The sequence below is a fragment of the Pongo pygmaeus genome, chromosome 20 (genome assembly GCF_028885625.2).
Source record: "Pongo pygmaeus isolate AG05252 chromosome 20, NHGRI_mPonPyg2-v2.0_pri, whole genome shotgun sequence".
Taxonomy (NCBI): domain Eukaryota; kingdom Metazoa; phylum Chordata; class Mammalia; order Primates; family Hominidae; genus Pongo; species Pongo pygmaeus.
Window position 1 is genome coordinate 64,488,592 of NC_072393.2, and position 20,226 is coordinate 64,508,817.

The 20,226-nt window shown below is 46.0% G+C and overlaps 1 protein-coding gene across 2 annotated transcripts; it reads right to left on the reverse strand.

Annotated features, from left to right (window-relative positions):
• Window positions 1-394: 394 nt before the first annotated feature.
• Window positions 395-19,868, reverse strand: LOC129020298 (zinc finger protein 814). 2 transcript variants are annotated; one of them, XM_054464424.2, is made up of 3 exons: window positions 19,570-19,868; window positions 7,724-7,850; window positions 395-6,051 (listed from the first exon to the last, which is right to left on the reverse strand). In XM_054464424.2, the coding sequence occupies exons 1-3, from the start codon at window positions 19,603-19,605 to the stop codon at window positions 3,812-3,814; spliced, it is 2,403 nt and encodes an 800-aa protein (XP_054320399.1). In that variant the 5' UTR covers window positions 19,606-19,868; the 3' UTR covers window positions 395-3,811. The 2 variants fall into 2 exon arrangements, with proteins under 2 accessions (XP_054320399.1, XP_054320400.1); XM_054464425.2 differs by lacking the exon at window positions 7,724-7,850 and having other exon boundaries at window positions 19,570-19,837.
• Window positions 19,869-20,226: the final 358 nt, after the last annotated feature.

Sequence of the window (20,226 nt, forward strand, 5' to 3'; positions counted from 1 at the left end):
TTGGTGGAGCCCTTGTGATGAATATTAAATAAATACATTTTGGGCCAGGCGTGGTGCTTCTAGCCTGTAATCCCAGCACTTTGGGAGGCCGAGGTGGGCGAATCACGAGGTCAGGATATCAAGACCATCCTGCCTAACACGGTGAACCTCGTCTCTACTAAAAACACAAAAAAATTAGCCAGGCGTGGTGGCGGGTGCCTATAGTCCCAGCTGCTCGGGAGGCTGAGGCAGGAGAATGGCCTAAACCCAGGAGGCGGAGCTTGCAGTGAGCCGAGGTCGCACCACTGCACTCCAGGCTGGGCACAGAGCAAGACTCCATCTCAAAAAAAAGAAAAAAGAAAACATTTTTATCATTAAAAAACAACAAAAAAAATGATACGAGAGCACCCAGCGATTATAAGAGGAAACACTTTATTACATCACTCATCTAAAATTCCAGAAAATGGAAAGTACTCTACTGTACAGCAAAGTAAATCATTGGTTGTCTGGAGAACAGAAAGAAAGCCTTTATAAAAAGGTTCCAGGTAAATATAAAGGTGTTAAATTCATTATTGTGACTATGTTAATGGTTTCATGGGATTATATGAAACGCAAGATTTATCACATACTACAGCTTAAATATGCATAGCTTACTGAATGTCATTTATAACTTATCACAGCTTTAAAATATGCTTCAGACTGGCAGCAGTGGCTCACACCTGTAATCCCAGCACTTTGGGAGGCTGAGGCAAGCATATCACCTGAGGTCAGGAGTCCGAGATCAGCTTGGCCAACATGGCAAAACTCTGTCTCTACTAAAAATACAAAAATTGGCCGGGCGTGGTGGCACATGCTTCCAGTCCCACCTACATGGGAGGCTGAGCCAGGAGAATTGCTTGAACCTAGGAGGTAGAGGCTGCAATGAGCCGAGGTCATGCCACTGCACTCCAGCCTGGGTGACAGTGAGACTCTGTCTCAAAAAAAAAAAAAAAGTTTGGGCACGGTGGCTCATGCCTGTAATCCCCGCACTTCGGGAGGCCGAGGCGGGTGGATCACAAGGTCAGGAGATCGAGACCATCCTGATTAACATGGTGAAACCCCGTCTCTAGTAAAGATACAAAAAATCAGCTGGGCGTGGTGGCGGGCACCTGTAGTCCCAGCTACTTGGGAGGCTGAGGCAGAAGAATGGTGTGAACCCAGGAGGCGGAGCTTGCAGTGAGCCGAGATCGTGCCACTGCACTCCATCCAGCCTGGGCAACAGAGCAAGACTCCATCTCAAAATAAATAATAATAATAATAATAATAATAATAAAATGCAGTTCAAAAGAAAAATATAGATTTACCATTGTTTTTGGAAAACAGGTTTGACAACTCTATACTGACTACACCAATTCTTCTCATGCCCTAAGTGGGAAAACTAGCCTCCACTTATTGATGTGGCAGTAAGTCCATTTCCACCTGATTAACTGGCTGGCTGGCCACAAAGGCCACATCACTGAACTGAGATCTCCCTTCTCCCTATCATCTTCCTCCTGCTAATGCAGGAATGACCTTGAGGAGAACAGCCCAGAATGGGTACAGGAATTCACAAAACCTTTAGATTATTTCCCCTGACAATGGCCTCAACAATACAACATTCATCATTATGGAAGTCCTGATAATTCCTGTATCTGCATATTCATCACATACGTAGTGACTGGATCATTGTGGATGCCTTTTTAAAAGACTCATGCTCATGCCTGTAATCCAAGCACTTTGGGAGGCTGAGGCCAGCAGATCACAAGGTCAGGAGTTCGAGACCAGCCTGGCCAACATGGTGAAACCCCATCTCTACTAAAAATACAAAAACTAGCTGGGTGTGGTGGCATGTGCCTGTAGTCCCAGCTACTTGGGAGGCTGAGGCAGGAGAACTGTTTGAACCTGGGAGGCAGAGGTTGCCATGAGCCAAGATTATGCCATTGCACTCCAGCCTGGGCAACAGGGTGAGGCTCTGTCTCAAAAAAAAAAAAAAAAAGACATGAGTTGCAGTTACATTATTCTGTCTCCTCCACTGCCTATAAATAAAGTAATTCTACAAAATTATAATTTCACCTGATAGCATTACAATCTGTGATGTCATCCTACATAATTCTGGATATCGGGGCATGTGTCTCCATTGCAAGAGCTGGGGAGCAGACTTCCCTCAGCCGTACCAAGTACAATGCAATATACCTCGTAAAAGAATTTTGTCTTGTTCAAAAAATGCCAGAAATTGTCACAAAAAATGCCCTGTATCCAGCTGACCTATGAACCCACAAATTTTAGTATCTATGTTACAGATAAAGACCACAATGCCCTGAAGGTCTTCTTTGGAGGCCTCTGGCAGCTATGCAAATCAGTCCACAAGTGGAGAAAGCTATGTGCTACATTCATACTGTTCCATGAACCACAAAGAGTTCAGCTATGCCAACAAAAGCTGTGACCCCCTTCATAGTAACAGGACCTACTTGTTTCTGAACCACCCATACAGTGACAACCACCCTCAAGACTGAAGAAGGCTGAAACAATAAGGCCTTCATAACAGCACAAACCAGAGAAATGGGAGGCAAGCTGTTCTTAGGATCATGACTTGGAGGGTAGAAAATTTGTCAAGATTGATGTGATACCCACAAGATCTCTGAAAGACATAGTCCATCTTTTCAAGTCAATGTTAGAGGCCTCTGGGATAAAAATGGGTAACGTCCATGGCATGACTTATCAGACAGAAAAAAATGACAAAGGAAGAAGTGCTGAAGCTACTCAATAAATCCTTCTGTGACTCGATCAGAAATTAAAAGTTAAAAAAAAAAAAAAAGGCCAGGCACAGTAACTCACACCCGTAATCCCAGCATGTTTGGAGGCCAAGGTGGAAGGACCACTTGAGCCAGGAGTTTAAGACCAGCCTGGGCAACATGGTGAGACCCTGTCTCTCCAAAACTTAAAAAAATTAGTGGAGCATGGTAGTGCATGCCTGTGGTTTCAGCTACTCAGGAGGCTGAGGCAAACAGAATCACTTAAGCCCAGGAGATCAAGGGTGCAGTGAAATGTGAACGCACCACTGCACACCATCCTGAGTGACACAGTGACACCCTGTCTCAAAAAAAATCTAGCAAGGTACCTGGATAGAGTGAAAAATGCACTGTAGCTGCCGCATGCTTGGAACTTTTGCAGATGCTCAATAAATGACATTCAATCTAGGTAGGTGGCACCCTCAAAGGGTTACATTGAAAAAGAAATAACATTCCATATACATCTATGGTGTTTTTCTCATGTCAGTGTTTGAGGCTCCAATAAAAAGGCTGAAGGCTTTCTTGCATTCATTACATTCAAAAGGCATTTCTGCAGTGGGAAGTCTCCTGTGTGTTATGAAGCTAGATTTCTACATAAATATCTCACATGTCACATTGGTAAGGCCCTGATCCAGTGTTAACTCTCTGATCTTGAAGGAGCACAGAGGTGTGGCTACAAAATTGCCCAAGTGTATTTCATTTGTCTAGTGCGAACTCTCTGATATTCAAGGAGAGAAGACCTTCAGGTAACTTTTTTTCCACATTTGCTGCATCACAAGACCTTACTCCAGTGTGAACTCTCCTGTGTTTAATGAGACTGAAAGTTTCAGCAAGGGATTTCCCACATTCACTGCACTCATAAGGTGGTGTGACTAGTGTGAACTCTCTTATGAACACAGAATGCAGAGCTGTGGGTAGATGAATTCCCACAATCATTGCATTCATATGGCCTTTCTCCAGTGTGAACTCTCTGGTGTGCAATGAGGTGGTCCTTCTTGCTAAAAACTTTCTGACAATCCTTACACTCATATGGCTTTTCTCCAATGTGAACTCTGGTGTACAAGGAGATGAGACTTCTTGTTAAATAACTTCCCACATTTCTCACATTTATAAGGCTTTTCTCCAGTGTGAACTCTCTTGTGTTTAGTGAGACTGGAGCTTTCAGCAAAAGATTTTCCACATTCACTGCACTCATAAGGCTTTTCTCCAGTGTGAACTCTTTTGTGTTTCGTGAAACTGGAGCTTTCAGCAAAGGATTTTCCACATTCACTGCACTCATAAGGCTTTTCTCCAGTGTGAATTCGCTTATGAACACAGAATGTAGAGCTGTGGGTAAATGATTTTCCACAATCATTGCATTCATAAGGCCTTTCTCCAGTGTGAACTCTCTGATGTGCAATGAGTTGGTACTTGTTTCTAAAAAATTTCTGACAAGCTTCACAAGCATATGGCTTTTCTCCATTGTGAATTCTCTGGTGTACAAGGAGGTGAGACTTCTTCTTAAATAATTTTCCACATTCCCTACACACACAAGGTCTTTCTCCAGTATGGCCATGCTGGTGTAGAATGAGGTTACCCTTGTGACTAAAACATTTCCCACATTCCCCACACTTAAAAGGTCTTTCTGTAGTGTGAACTCGCTGATGATTCCTAAGGTGTCCTTTTTCATTAAAAGATTTCCCACAGTCTCCACACTTGTAAGGTCTTTCTCCAGTGTGCATGCGCTGATGGTGAACAAGGCTGCGCTTATGACTAAAAGATTTCCCACATTCTCCACACTCATAAGGCCTTTCTCCAGTATGAACACGCTGATGGCTCCTAAGGTGCCCAATTGAACTAAAAGATTTCCCACATTCTCCACACCCATAAGATCTTTCTCTAGGGTGAACTCGCTGATGTAGAATGAGGGTGCCCTTATGACTAAAAGATTTCCCACACTCTCCACACTCATAAAGTCTGTCTCCAGTGTGAATGTGCTGATGGTTCCTAAGATGTCCTTTTGAACTAAATGATTTCCCACATTCTCCACACTCATAAGGTCTTGCTCCAGTGTGAACTCGCTGGTGTAGAACGAGGTTGCCCTTTTGACTGAAAGATTTCCCACATTCTCCACACTGATAAGGTCTTTCTCCACTGTGAACTCGCTGATGGTGAACAAGGCTGCGCTTATGACTGAAAGATTTCACACATTCTCCACACTGATAAGGTCTTTCTCCGGCATGAACTCGTTGATGGCTCCTAAGATGTCCTTCTGAACTAAAAGATTTCCCACATTCTTCACACCCATAAGGTTTTTCTCCAGTGTGAAATCGCTGATGTTGAATGAGGCTGCTCTTTTGACTAAAGGATTTCCCACATTCTCCACATTCATAATGTTTTTTGTCAGTGTGAACTCTCTGATGATTACTGAAGCTAGCATATTTGCTAAAGGATTTCCCACATTCTCCACATTCATAAAGTCTTTTTCCAGTGTGAACTCTCTGATGATTACTGAAGCTAACATATTTGCTAAAGGATTTCCCACATTCTCCACATTCATAATGTTTTTTTTCAGTGTGAACTCTCTGATGATTACTGAAGTTAACATATTTACTAAAGGATTTCCCACATTCTCCACATTCATGTTTTTTTTCAGTGTGAACTCTCTGATGATTACTCAAGCTAGCATATTTGCTAAAGGACTTCCCACATTCACAGCAAACATAACACTCTTCTCTAGGAAGCAATCTCTGGTACTGACTGAGTATATGTTTGGTGCTAAAATGTTTCATGGATTCTCCATGGCTATAGTGAGCTCCCCCACACTGAAAGGGAGACACACACTCAGTTTTGCTGTTTGACTTCTCCCCAGTGTGACTGACCTCCTGCTGGAGTAATCCTGACCTGGGCAAAAAGTCCTTCCCACTCTCACTGAAGACAGATGACTCCCCTGACACATGAAACTTACACCTCTTCACAAACAATGCCTCCTCAACACTCACTCTGTAGGGTTTCTCTCCAATGTATTCATTCTGGTGCTGATGAAAGTTTCCACTGTCATACAATGTATTCCCCCAGGTCTCACACCTGTGCAGTTTCTGCTTGTGATGTGATCCCTGATGATCTGCCACATGCAAAATGTCTCCCAAGATCGGGCCACACATCTCACAGGGGTGGGCCTTCTTGGGAGACACACCTGCCATAGGAGTCCTGACCTGAGTCTCTCTTTGTATATAAATAGTCTGCTTAGAAGATGCCTCCTCATCTTCCACTCCACACCAACAACCTGAAAGCAAGAAAATGCTGGTGAAGTGCATGTTAACTCTGGTGGGAAGGCACAGACCACCCACAAGTGTATCTGACAAACTGAGGAATTACTCCAAGGAAATACTTGGAGGAACAGAATGTTGGCTTCAGGTGGAAGATAGTGCTATGTATTATTACTGGACTATAATGGTCACAGAGTGTAGGAGACCTCATAAGTTAAAGGACACAACCATGTATGTAACACAGGGAGTATAGGCAGAGTCTACAATTCCTGCATCTGCAAACCACTCATCTGCAGAACTTTATGTCCTCATGACATGTGAGTGCTGTAGAGAGGGATTTGTCCAGGCCAAGGAAAACACAAGCACAACACAGCAGCTACTGCTTGAGGAGAGTTTAACAAAGTATATATATTTGCTAACACAAATCTCTATGCCAACACTGGAGAGAACACTGTAGATGGTGACATATGTAAAATGGATGAGATTTGGGGTCCAGAGATGTGAAGATTAGATAGGAGAATGGATATTAGGGTACAAGTTCATGTACAAGTATGTCAAAGGTTAAAAAAGAAAGAGTAGAAGCGATAAGGTAGACAAGTGTGATGCTCTCAAGAATGAGGAAGAAAAGACAAATTATGTGTGCCTACTTGCCTTGCCACAAAAATACTACTAAAATAGAACAGGTTGTTGGTATGCTTTCAATAAAGCCCTGACTCCATGACCTCCTCCAGGGTGCCACTTTTTTTTTTTTTTTTTTTAGATGGAGTCTCACTGTCACCCAGACTGGAGTGCAGTGGTGTGATCTGGGCTCACCGCAACCTCCCCTCCTGGGTTCAAGCAATTCTCTGCCTCAGGCTCCTGAGTCACTGGGATTACAGGCATGTGCCACCAGGCCTGACCAATTTTTGTATTTTTAGTAGAGACAGGGTTTCACCATCTTGGCCAGGCTGGTCTTGAACTCCTGACCTCATAATCCACCTGCCAGGGCCTCCCAAAGTGCTGGGATTAAAGGAGTGAGCCACCATCCCCAGCCCAGGGTGCCACTCTTTAGGGACTCACTCCTTCTGAGTCTATTATGCTGAGGCTGAATTCATTTGCATCTTCTGGGTCAAATGGAGGACGTGCCTCCCACCACGATGATGACCAAATACATGGGACATGAATGATGCACAGACTAAGGGAAAGACAGAACAAGGGAACAGCCAACATTGTCTCAGAACAACTTGCCCATGAAAGCCCACGAGAGAAAAAAACTGAGTATTTCAAGGAGAATTTCTAAAGAAGGTCTTGCAAGAACAGCCTCTGGTCTATGTAGGCAGTGATGTAGTCTGTGAAGGCAATTCCTGCCACAGGAAGGCATAAGAAAATAGCAGCTAAAGAAAGGAAGTAGACTGTGGGTACACAGGAACCTGAAATCTGGACAAGGACACCCAAACATCCACAGGACTAACACAGTGGGCTTCTGACTATGAATCCCTCCCTGGGAGCCTGCAGTAAATCAAGTGTTGGGGCTGCTCCAAGAAAGGAGTAGGGCAGTATGTACACCTCAGTCCTACCAACCAAGAACCTACCCATAGAACTGAAGCAGGAAGCTGTGTCCATGCTCCTGACATGAGAAATTCTTGCCAATGGGGAAAGAGGGGGGAACGGAGACTAGCTCAAGTCACAGGGTGAGTGTGAGCAACTTACCCAGGGAGGATATAAGTGCCAGGTTCTCCAGGGTCACATCACGGTACAGGCATCTCTGAGCCTCACTAAGGAGATTCCATTCCTCCCAGGTAAAGTTCACAGCCACGTCTTCAAAAGTCACTGTGCCCTGTTATGATGTTGACAGATGAAACTACAAACTGCCCCTATGCTGAGGTATCACAATCCATCTCTCCCACACATCTACTCTTGCACATCCTCCTCTCAAGGTCCTCAAACATAAGAGAAACTAGGCCCACTGGTCATGGGGTACAGCCCCCAACAACAATAGTTAGTTGAACAAATAGGTATCCGTGCAGTGGCTGTGACATAAAGTCCACCCCCTCCTGACAGGCACTTTCCCTAGCATGGCCGAGGTCATGGAAAGCCCAATGTGGCACCTTCAGTACAGCAGAGAAACCCTCTCTAAATGCACCTCATTCTTTAGACTTCCAGGTACATTCCATGTCCATCCCCAGCTGACTGCCACACACCACTGGCCTCTCTCTGGCCTTTAAACAACTTAAAGTACATTTTTTTGTTTGTTTGTTTGTTTGAGACAGAGTCTCACTCTGTCACCAGGCTGAGATGTAGTGGCATGATCTCGGCTCACTCACTGCAACCTCCACCTCCTGGGTTCAAGCAATTATCCTGCCTCAGCCTCCCGAGCAGCTGGGATTACAGGCGTGTACCACCACGCCTGGCTAATTTTTGTATTTTTAGTAGTGATAGGATTTCACCATGTTGGCCAAGCTGGTTTCAAACTCCTGACCTCATGATCCGCCCACCTCAGCCTCCAAAAGTGCTAAGACTACAGGCATGAGGCACCGTGCCCAGGCAGCTTAAAGTATCTTAATTCCCTCCTTTTTCTTCAACTAGTGTAGGTTGAAATCTCCCCCTAGGGTTATAATGTTGGTAAAACAAATTACATCTGATATTCTACACATGTCATCAAGAGCAATCTACAAATCAATTGTATTGAGCCAGGTGTGGTGGCTCACATTTGTAATCCCAGTGCTTTCGGAGGCTGAGCTGGGTGGATTGCCTGAGGTCAGGAGTTTGAGACCAGCCTGGTTAACAATGTGAAACCTCGGCTCTACTAAAAATACAAAAAATTAGCTGAGCGTGGTGTCGGGCACCTGTGATCACAGCTACTCGGGAGGCTGAGGCAAGAGAATCCCTTGAACCCAGGAGGCAGAGGTTGCAGTGAGCTGAGATCATGCCATTGCACTCCAGCCTGGGCAACAAGAGCAAAACTCTGTCTCAAAACAAAAAAAAATCAAATATATTAACAGCCTGATGAGAGGGACACCACTCACCACAGAGAGCCACATGGGGGTTGCATTGTGGATAAGAGAGAGCAACCATGGCCATGACATGCAAGCTTTGTAAGATGAAGAGAGTGTAATGGCCTGATTCCCTCAGGAGGATGCCATTGACTTATTTGAATAACTCTGGACATACAAATGGAATTGAAACTCACTACAAACTATAACAGGAACTCTGCCTGGTCCCATTGACGGAAAGGCTTTAGAGGCTAGGATACCTTCCTTTTTTTTTTTTTTTTGTGACAGAGTCTCACTCTGTCATCCAGGCTGGAGTGGGGTGGTGCAATCTCAGCTCACTGCAACCTCCGCCTCCTGGGTTCAAGCAATTATCCTGCCTCAGCTCCTCAGTAGCTGGGATTACAGGCCTGTACCACCATGCCCAGCTAATTTCTATATTTTTAATAGAGATGGTGTTTCACCATATTGGGCAGGCTGCTTTCAAACTCCTGATGTCAAATGATCCACCAGCCTCAGCCTCCTAAAGTGCTGGGATTACAGGCGTGAGCCGCTGCACCCGTTCAGATACATTACTTAAGAGTGTGAAGTGGCCAGTCACGGTGTCTCACACCTGTAATCCCAGCACTCTGGGAGGCCAAAGTGGAAGGACTGCTTGATTCCAGGAGTTCAAGACCAGCCTGGACAACTTGGCAAGGTCTTTTTCTACATACACACACACACACACACACACACACACACGAGAGAAAAAAATTTAAATATATAAAAACAGAGTTAAATGGGAAAGAAACTTGCACTCAGGCCATTTGTGGTCATACCAATATCACCAGGCATCCAGGTGGCAAATCGCATTGGGCCTTCATTTTTGGCCTTACACTACATCGTAGCTGACACCATCCAGAGTGTGTATGGCCCATTCAAACTGATCCAATATTACCACAGAATTGCAAATCTATTGGATCCTAAAAGGAGTGGTGGTCTCAGGTAATTCTATGAAGGCCTCCTTGCATGGCTCCACAGAAACACAGAACCATGTGTGACTTCAGCTATCCATGACCCTATCCATGACCCTATTCCACTTCTGTGCTACACTTGCCAACCCCTCAGCAATGATGACCTTTCCCTCAATTACTCCTGTATTTCTGCCTGCATCTCATCTCTATTATCTCCATGGAAGTCTGCCCCATGACAAGCTATGCCCTCTGATACATCCTACATTCATTGTCACTTACCTCCCTCTCCTGTGTGAATGCATAACACAGGTTATGAATGCCAATAATGTCACCCAGGGACCCAGGCAAAACATCTAGTCCTCAGCCTCCAACCAGCCCTTTCTGGCTCCCTAAAAGATTTACTACCTTATTATGAAGTGTGTCCTCCAAAATGGGACCCATGGCTAACGCACCTTAGTCCACACTTTAGCTATCATATACTGGATGTCTCCAATATCAATTCCTTCCCAGATATCCCAACCTATGTGGACAAGCATCTCAGGGTCTGAGCATGGTGAAAACAACCCTCCTTATATCCCCAGTGGCTATTATGCCTACTCCCAACTTGCTCATCTCAGCTGATACAGCTTCTATCACTGCTGCTGCTAAGACCAAAAACCCTAGGGTTGCCGGGCATGGTGGCTCAAGTCTGTAATCCCAGCACTTTGGAAGGCTGAGGTGGGTGGATCACCTGAGGTCAGGAGTTCAAGACCACCCTGACCAATACGGTGAAACTCTGTCTCTACTAAAATTACAAAAATTAGCCAGGCATGATGGCATGTGCCTCCTGTAGTCCCAGCTACTCAGGAGGCTGAGGCAGGAGAATTGCTTGAACCTGGGAGGCAGAGGTTGCAGTGAGCAGAGATCATGCTACTGAACTCCAGCCTGGTGACAGAACAAGACTGCACCTAAAAAAAATAAAAGCAAAAACAAAAAAACCCCAGCGTCATACGTGAAACCCTCTTGCATATCCTTACCAACCACATTAGAAAATCTAGCTGCTTCTTTACCAAATGTAAATCACAATTCTAGTGACATCTCCTTGGCCAAGAATCATCCATTAAACCTCACCTGGATGACAGAATGACCCTCAATGCTGTCTTCCTTCCTCCTCCCTTAACCCCATGTTCCTTTCTCCAATGTGGAACCAGACAGAACTGAAGTAACATCACCTCCCCACTCTGATCAGTTTTATCTCTGAGCATTTCACATACTGCTACCAAATCCAGGGCTGACCTTCTAAGTGTTTACACAGTTTCACTGAAATGGGAATACCTCCATACAACCTGTGTTATGGATTTAGGGCCTAGGGTTTAAGGTTTCTCTAGTGTTCCCAGTTGAAAGGACTGAGTTCCAGAAGTGCAACAGAGCAGGATGGTGGAATAGCAGCATCCATTATGCCCTTAACAGAACACCAATTTTTTTTTAAATAGAGTCTCTCTCTGTCACCATGGCTGGAGTACAGTGGCACAATCTTGGCTCACTGCAACCTCTGCCTCCTGGGTTCAAGCAATTCTCCCTAATTCTCCCTGCCTCAGCCTCCCAAGTAGGTGGGATTACAGGCACCTGCCACCACACCTAACTAATTTTTGTATTTTTAGTAGAGATGTAGTTTTTCCATGTTGGCCAGGTTGGTCTCAAATTCCTGACCTCAGGTGATCTGCCAGCCTCAGCTTCCCAAAGTGCTGGGATTACAGGCATGAGTCACCCACCGTGCCCAGCCTAGAACACCAAATTTAAAAGCTATCTACACAAAAAAAAATCACCTTTGTAAGAACCAAAAATCAAGTGAGCACTCACAGTACCTGGAATTAAGTTTGTATTACTGGAAGTGGCACTAAAAGGGGCTGTAGAGTCTTGAGTTGCCAATGCCACCCCTCCCCATCCCCCAGCAGTGGCTGCCTGTTGTGGAGAATCTGTGCTCCTGGGAAGGAAACACAGTGACTGTCAGACATTGTACAGAACTCAGTGCTTCCCTGTCATAGCAGAAAGCAAAACTGGGCTGAACTCAATGGACACCTACCCAGGGAGTAAGCATAGCGACCAGCCCAGCCAGAGGGGAATTGCCCACCCCAATGGTCAGGACTTGAGATCTGGCAAGCCTTGCCACTGAGGGCTGGGGGGCTCTGAAGTCCTAAATAAAATTGAAAGGCGGTCGAGGCCACAAGGACTGCAACCCCTAGGCATGTTCTGTGCTGAGCTGGGCTCCAACTCAGTGGACCTGGTTGGGTTTGGGGAGCACAACCTACTGAGACACCAGTTGATGTAGCTAAGGGTGTGCTTGTGCCACCCCTCCTGCAACCCCAGGCTACATGGCTCCTTCCTTCCACTCGAGGAGAGGGAACAGCAAAAAGAACTTTGTCTTGCAGTTTGGATGTCACCTCAGCCACAGGATAGGGCACTGGGCAAGGTTGTGAGGACCCATTCCAGGCCCACCCAGATAACATTTCTAGACACACTCTGGACCAAAACAGAACCCGCTGCCTTGAAGGGAAGAACTCAGTCATGGGAGGACCCATCACCTTGTGACTAAACAACCCTTGGACCCTGAATAACTAGCAGCAGTACCCAGGTAGTATGCGATGGCAGTGGGTGAGACTCTGAGACATGCAAACTTCACATGTAACACAGCACACTGCTAGCTGCGGTGGTTACAGTCAGAGACCCCACCTGCTTGAGAATAACAGAGGAAAAAGTAAAGGGGACCTTGTCTTGCACCTCAGCTACCAGCTCAACCACAGAGGGATAGAGCACCAAGAAGCCTCTTGGGGTCCCTGATTCCAGGCCTTGGCTCATGGATGACATTGCTGGACCTGCCCTGGGTGAGTCTTGAAGAGTGAGCCTCAGACCAGGCAACACTCACCACAAGCTGACTGAAGAGCTCTTAGCCCTTAGTGGAACCTCAGTGGTAGTCTGACAGCACTCCCTGTGGGCCTGTGCTGGTGGTGGCCACAGAGTGAGGCTGCTCTGCCTGTGGAAAGGGGATGGAAGAGTGGGAAGGACTGTATCTTGTAGTTTGAGTGCCAGCTCAGCTGCAGTGCAAAGGAACACCAGGTAGATTTCTAAGGATTTTTACTCCAATCCCTGGCTCACGGATGGCATCTCTATACCAACCTGAGGCCTGGGGAACTCACCGTCCTAAGGAGAAGGACATAAGCCTGTCTGGCTTTGCCACCTGCTGACTGTACAGGGCTAGGGCCTTGAGGGAACACAGGTGATAGCCTTGTAGTGGTCACAGGAGCCTTGGGTGAAACCCAGTGCTGTGCTGGCTTCAGCTCTCACCCAGCACAGTCCCAGTGGTGGTAGCCAAAGGGGTGCTTCTGTCCCAACCCCCAGTTTCAGGCACTTCAGCACTGACAGAGAGATGCTGGGACAAACTGAGGGAAGACCCAACAAGAGTCTCTATCTGTTAATGCAGAGCATTCTTTCAGATCTTACTCAAGACCACAAAGGTGGTATAGCTCTCTGCATCTGCAAGAGTCACAGCATTACTGAGTGTGGGGTTCCCCCTAAAGTCGATTCAGCTTAGATCACAACACCCAAGTCCTTTCAAATACCTGGAAAGTCTTCCTAAGAAGGACAGGTACAAATGAGCCCAGATTGTGAAGACCACAATAAACACCTAACTGTTTAACACCCAGACACTGACGAATATCTACAAGCATCAACGTCATCCAGGAAAATGTGACCTCACCAAACAAACTAAATAAAGCACCAAGGACCAATCCTGGAGAAACAGAGATATGTGACCTTTCAGACAGATAATTCAAGATAGCTATTTTGAGGATTTCTCAAGACAAACACAGAGAAAGAATTCAGAATTCTATCAGATAAATTTGGCAAAGAAATTAAAATAATTAAACAGAACTGGCTGGGTGTGGTGGCTCACACCTGTAATCCCACCACTTTGGGAGGCCGAGGAGGGTGGATCACGAAGTCAGGAGATCGAGACCATCCTGGCTAACAGTGTGAAACCCTGTCTGTACTAAAAATACAAAAAATTAGCCAGGTGAGGTGGTGGGCACCTGTAGTCCCAGCTACGCAGGAGGCTGAGGCAGGAGAATGGCATGAACCCCAGGGGGCGGAGCCTGCAGTGAGCTGAGATCATGCCACTTGCACTCTAGCCTGGGCGACAGCGAGACTCCGTCTCAAAAAAAAAAAAAGAACTGGCCAGGCATGATGGCTCACACCTGTAATCCCAGCACTTTGGGAGGCCAAGGTGGGCCAATCATGAGGTCAAGAGATCGAGACTATCCTGGCCAATATGATGGAAACTCGTTTCTACTAAAAATACAAAAATTAGCTGGACGTGGTAGTGTGCACCTGTAGTCCCACCTACTCGGGAGGCTGAGGCAGGAGAATCGCTTGAACCTGGGAGGCGGAGGCTGCATTGAGCCAAGATCACACCACTGCACTCCAGCCTGGGTGACAGAGGGAGACCCTGTCTCAAAAAAAAAAAAAAAAAAAAATCAAAATGGATTTAAAAAGACTTAAATCTAAAACCTAAAACTATGAAACTACTACCAAAAAAGACTGAAGTGGGCAAAGACTTCTTTTTTTTTTTTTTTTTTGAGATGAAGTCTCACTCTGTTGCCTAGGCTGGAACACAATGGCACAATCTCAGCTCACTGCAACCTCCACCTCCCCAGGTTCAAGTGATTCTCCTGCCTCAGCCTCCGAGTAGCTGTGATTACAGGCATGCACCACCACACCCAGCTAATTTTTGTATTTTTAGTAGAGATGGGGTTTCCCCATGTTGCCCATGCTCATCTCAAACTCCTGATCTCAGGTGATCTGCCCGCCTTGGCCTCCCAAAGTGCTGGGATTACAGGTGTGAGTCACTGAGCCTGGCAGACAAAGATTTCTTGAGTAATACTTTTCAAGCACAGGCAACCAAAGCAAAATTGGACTAATGGCATCAGATCAAGTTAAAAAGCTTCTGTACAGCAAAGAAAACAATCAATAAAGTGAAGAGATAACCCACAGAATGGGAGAAAGTATCTGCAAACTACCCATTTGCAAAGGGATTAATTACCAGAATATATAGAGTTCAAACAACTCTATAGGAAAAACTCTTAATAATCCCACTTAAAAATCTCAATAGACATTTCTCAAAAGAAGACATACAGCCAGGAGCAGTGCCTCCCAGCTATAATCATAGCAGTTTGGGAGACTGAGGCAGGAAGATCACTTGAGCCTAGGAGTTTATAACCACCCTGTTTAACCAGTGAGACCCCCATCTCTACAAAAAAGTTTAAAAGCCAGCCAAGGCAAGGTGGCACATGACTGTGGTCCCTGCCACTTGGGAGGCTGAGGTAGCAGGATAGCCTGAGCCCAGGTGGTCGAAGCTGCAGTGAGCCATCATCATACTACAGCATTCCAGCCTGGGTGACAGAGCAAGATCCTGTCTCAAAAATACAAACAAAGGACAATGACATACAAATGGCAAACAGGTATAGGAAAAGGTGCTCAACATCACTGGTCATAAGAGAATTCACATCATCTCACCCCATTAAAATGGCTTATTTATATCCAAAAGACAGGCAGTAACAAATGCTGGTGAGGATGTGAAGAAAAAGGACCTCTCGTACACTGTTGGTGGGAATGGAAATTAGTACCACCACTATGGAGAACAGTTTGGGGGTTCCTCAAAAAACTAAACATTAAGCTCGCATATAATCCAGCAATCCCACTGCTGGGTATAAACCAAAAGGAATCCAGTATATCACAGATATATCTGCACTCCCATGTTTGCTGCAGCACTGTTCACAGCAGCTAAGACTTGGAAGCGACCTAAGCAGTCATCAACAGATGAATGGATAAAGAAAATGTAGGCTGGATGCGGTGGCTCATGCCTGTAATCCCAGCACTTTGGGAGGATGAGGCCAGTGGTATCAGGAGGTCAGGAGATGGAGACCATCCTGGCTAACACAGTGAAATCCCATCTCTCTAAAAATACAAAAAATTACCCGGGTGTGGTGGCACACATGTTTAGTCTCAGCTACTTGGGAGGCTGAGACATGAGAATCGCTTCAACCCAGGAGGCAGAGGTTGCAGTGAGCCATGATCGCACCACTGCACTCCAGCCTGGGCAACAGAGAGGGATTCCATCTCAAAAAACAAAAAAAAGAAAAGAAAAAGAAAATGTGAGGGCGCGGCGGTGGCTCACACCTGTAATCTCAGCACTTTGGGAGGCTGAGGCTGGTGGATCACGAGGTCAGGAGTTCAAAACCAGCCTGGCCAAGATGGTGAAACCCCATCTTTACTATAAACTACAAAAATTAGCCAGCCACGATGGCAGGTGCCTGTAATCCCAGCTACTCCGGAGGCTGAGGCAGGAGAATCGCTTGAATCTGGGCAGCAGAGGTTGGAGTGAGCCGAGATTGTGCCACTGCACTACAGCCTGGATGACAGAGTGAGACTCTGTCTCAAAAAAAAAAAAAAAGAATAAGAGCTAGAAAAAGAGAATAAGATCTAGTATTTAGTAGCACAACAGAATGACTACAGTAAAAATAACCTAATTGTACATTTTTAAATAACAAAAAGAGTATAATTGGATTGTCTGAAACAAAGGATAATGCTTGAGGTGATGGATACACCATTAACCCTAGTATGATTATTACACACTGCTTGCCTGTATCAAAATATCTCCTGTAGGCGGAGGTTGTGGTGAGCCATGATCGCACCACTGCACTCCAGTCTGGGTGACAGAGTGAGACTCCTTCTCAAAAAAAAAAAAAAAACTCTCCTGTAACTCATAAATACATACACCTACTATATACCCACAAAAATTTAAAATTTAAAAAAGAAAAGAAAATATTTTAAAAAATAAAAAATAGAGTCCCACAACACCACAAGCTAGAGAACATATGAGTCGGGGTCAGTACCAGTGAGGGAATGGAACACTCTCCATTTCCTTATCTGAGTTCCTAAAATGCTTCTAAGTGCTTGGAGGAGAGGCAGACATTACAGGAATGCATCCCTGATAGGATGTGATAAGCTCAGACCTCCAGGTACCCCTTCTAGGCCCTGGAGTCAGGTGACCTCAGACTGCTTGTCTGACCTGCGTGCCTTAACGTAAAATGTCATCTCTACCACCTATGTGATCTACAACAAAGATTCAACCTCCCAGGGCCCCAAGGTGCTCATCACCTCTCTCCACTCTGTTCTTCCTTTGATTGGCCTTTGGAAAACCTTTAAAATCCAGATTTTGAGCCTGTCCTTTTTATAGAGCACACTTGACATAACTAACTCCATCTTAGAAAAAAACAATTTGTATTTCACAGGGCACTCTGCCATCAAGGGTAAGATGCTTTGTTTAATAAACAAAAAAATAAAGACGGCCAGGCACGGTGGTTCACACCTATAATCCCAGCACTTTCGGAGGCCGAGGCGAGAGGATTGCCTGAGCTTGGGAGTTCAAAAGCAGCCTAGGCAACATGGCGAAACCCCGTCTCTACTAAAAATATAAAAAATTAGCCGGGTGTGGTGGCGGGTGCCTGTAATCCCAGCTACTTGGGAGGCTGAAACAAGAGAATCTCTTGAACCCGGGAGGCGGAGGTTGCAGTGAGCCAAGATTGCGCCACTGCACTCCAGCCTGGGTGACAGACTGAGACTCTGTCTCAAAAAGTAAAATAAATAAATAAATAAATAAATAAATAAATAAATAAAATAGGCTGGGTGCGGTGGCTTACGCCTGTAATCCTAGCAAGTTTGGAGGCCGAGGTGGGTGGATCACTTGAAATTGGGAGTTTGAGACCAGCCTGACCAACATGACCAACATGACCCATCTCTACTAAACATACAAAAAATTAGCCGGGTGTGGTGGCGCATGCCTGTAATCCCAGCTACTCAGGAGACTGAGGCAGGAGAATCGCTTGAACCCGGGAGGTGGCGATTGCAGTGAGCCGAGATCACACCATTGCACTCCTGCCTGGGCAACAAGAGTGAAACTCCGTCTCAAGAAAATAAAACAAAATAAAAAATAAAGACTACATCTAACCACATAAGGTCACAAACAAGCAAACTCTTCCACTATCAGTTCTCAACAGAGGATTCTGTAACTGTAAAAGATTAGGCCTTCAGCAGCTCAAAAGGGCCGTCCTGACAGTCACTTATAATAAAACTCAGCATCTGCTGCCTAAGGTTCTGCCACCTCAAAGACTCTTCCTTGTAAGACTGCAGGCCAATTGCCCACCAACTGGCCCAGACCAGGATGCCTTTTGTCTTCCTTGATCCCTCTAAACTGGTTCCATAACGTTTGCTCCTATCTTTTTTCTCTTGATGCTAAACATTATTTTGTTCGTTGTGTTGTAATGCCCAACCTTGTTTTCACTAACCCGGTTTTTAGACTCTCCCTTTTGCTCTCTTAATCACCTAGCCTCGTTTCCATATGAATAGGCTCTCCCTTAGCTGAGAAAGCCAGACAAGCTCCATCTGGCCCCCTTGATTTACAAGACATTAAGGACTCCTTACCCACCCCCCTTTCCTCGAGGAGTTAACTTGTGTAAGCAGATTCTCAACATATCAAAGGAGTCCAATTAACTGATAAGGTACTGGAACAAACCATGTATGAAGTTCCCAGGATTTTGCTCAAAAGATAACACCATAAAGCCTTGAGTTTGTGTCTGGCGTAGTGCCCATATCTAACTCTTAAGAAGGATTTAGAGCCCTGCACCTGGTACCTTGCCTTTTTGTAACCATTTGTCGTTTAAATTGTTTGTTTCTCTGTAACCATTTGTCCTTTTAATTTTTTGCATGTTTTTACTTCTGAAGAGTTGGTGCATTTAAGCTCCCCTCCCCTTCCTAAACCAAAGTATAAAAGTTAATCAAGCCCCTTCCTCAGGGCCAAGAGAATTTTGAGCGTTAGCTGTCTCTTTGGCTGCCAGCTGAATAAAGGACTCTTAATTCGTCTCAAAGTGTGGCGTTTTTCTAACTCGCTCGGGTACAACAGTGTTATGTTTAACCTATAACACATGTTAAGTATACTATTGTGTATTGTTTGCTATATTGACTGACTTGTGGGGTGTCTTCAGCCTCTGTGCCCATGGCCGACTACCAAATGAACTGGAATCACTAAAGAGAATTGCCTCCTTTGAACTCCATTTAGCTCATGGCTTTTGTTGACTCAAATATCATCAGTAAACACCTGACACTGTGGAAAGACACAAACATGCATGGGCCTGATTATCTCTACCCTTGCAATGCTCAAGACATCCCTCCTTTCTTCGAAAATCTCCATGCCTTCTAGCGTCCTCACGTGAGTGCATAGCTCCCAGCCTGCTTGCTCTCCCAAGAAGAGCTCCGCCTCATAATTTGCACCCAACAGACACCTGTCGACCCCAGATTCCATCCTTCAGGCTCAGTTCACCTCCAGGCCTTTGCCGGCGCCAGTCCCTGTACCTGTCGGTCTCCCCACCGCATCCCAGGGGTGTCAGAAATGGGGCCCCTCCCGCTAGCGCCTCAGTGTCCCAACGCCGGCGTCCGGGCTGCAGAGCCGTGAGCAGGCGCTGCTACCTCGCTGCTGTCAGGTGACGATGAGGTGACCTGAGGACACAGAAGGCGCCACAATTACCTGAGCGGAGAGCCTCAGCGTAGCCGCCGCAGCCATCGAACCACGTGGTTTTAAGCAGGGTCGGGAGGAGAGGGCGACCAGCCAGGAGATATGGGCACGACAGTCCCTCTCCTGGCCCAGGAGTGGGTCACGCTGGGCGCCGTCACAGAGCTCCAGAGTAGCCTCTGGGCAGCGGAGGACAACTGCTCTCCGCCTTCTGGGTTCAGTCACCGCAGTGCCGACCTAGCGCTCAGGAGCCTCTCCGACAAATAAACCCAACACCAATCAAAATGGCCGCCACCAGAGGGCGCCGGAAGTCCAGACCCATTGTCACGTGCACACAGGAAACGCCTTTATTCTGAGCCCTCTTGGCTCTTCCACGCTATAATTCGAGGAGGAGTTTTCTGGGTAATGTAGTTCCCTAGGTAACAAGGAGGGTAAAGGGCGCGATTCCCATAGGCGCTTCTGCAGGAAAAGCCCAGCTCCACCTCAGGAGCATCCTTAAGATGTGCGTCCTGACTGGTATGGTGGCTCCCGCCTGTAATTCCACCAGTTTGGGAGGCCAAGTCAGAAGGATCAATTGAGGCCAGGAGTTAGAAATTAGCCTGAGCAACAAAGCAAAATCCTGTCTCTACAAAAAATAAAAAATATTAGCGGAGTGTGGTCGGGCGGGCCTGT

Coding starts and splice junctions, on each gene's coding strand:
- LOC129020298 (XM_054464424.2), bottom strand. CDS start 19,605: ATGGCTGCGGCGGCTACGCTGAGGCTCTCCGCTCAG. Junction 7,851..19,569: donor CGCTGAGGCTCTCCGCTCAG/GTAATTGTGGCG, acceptor ACATCATAACAG/GGCACAGTGACTTTTGAAGA. Junction 6,052..7,723: donor GGCACTTATATCCTCCCTGG/GTAAGTTGCTCA, acceptor TCTTGCTTTCAG/GTTGTTGGTGTGGAGTGGAA.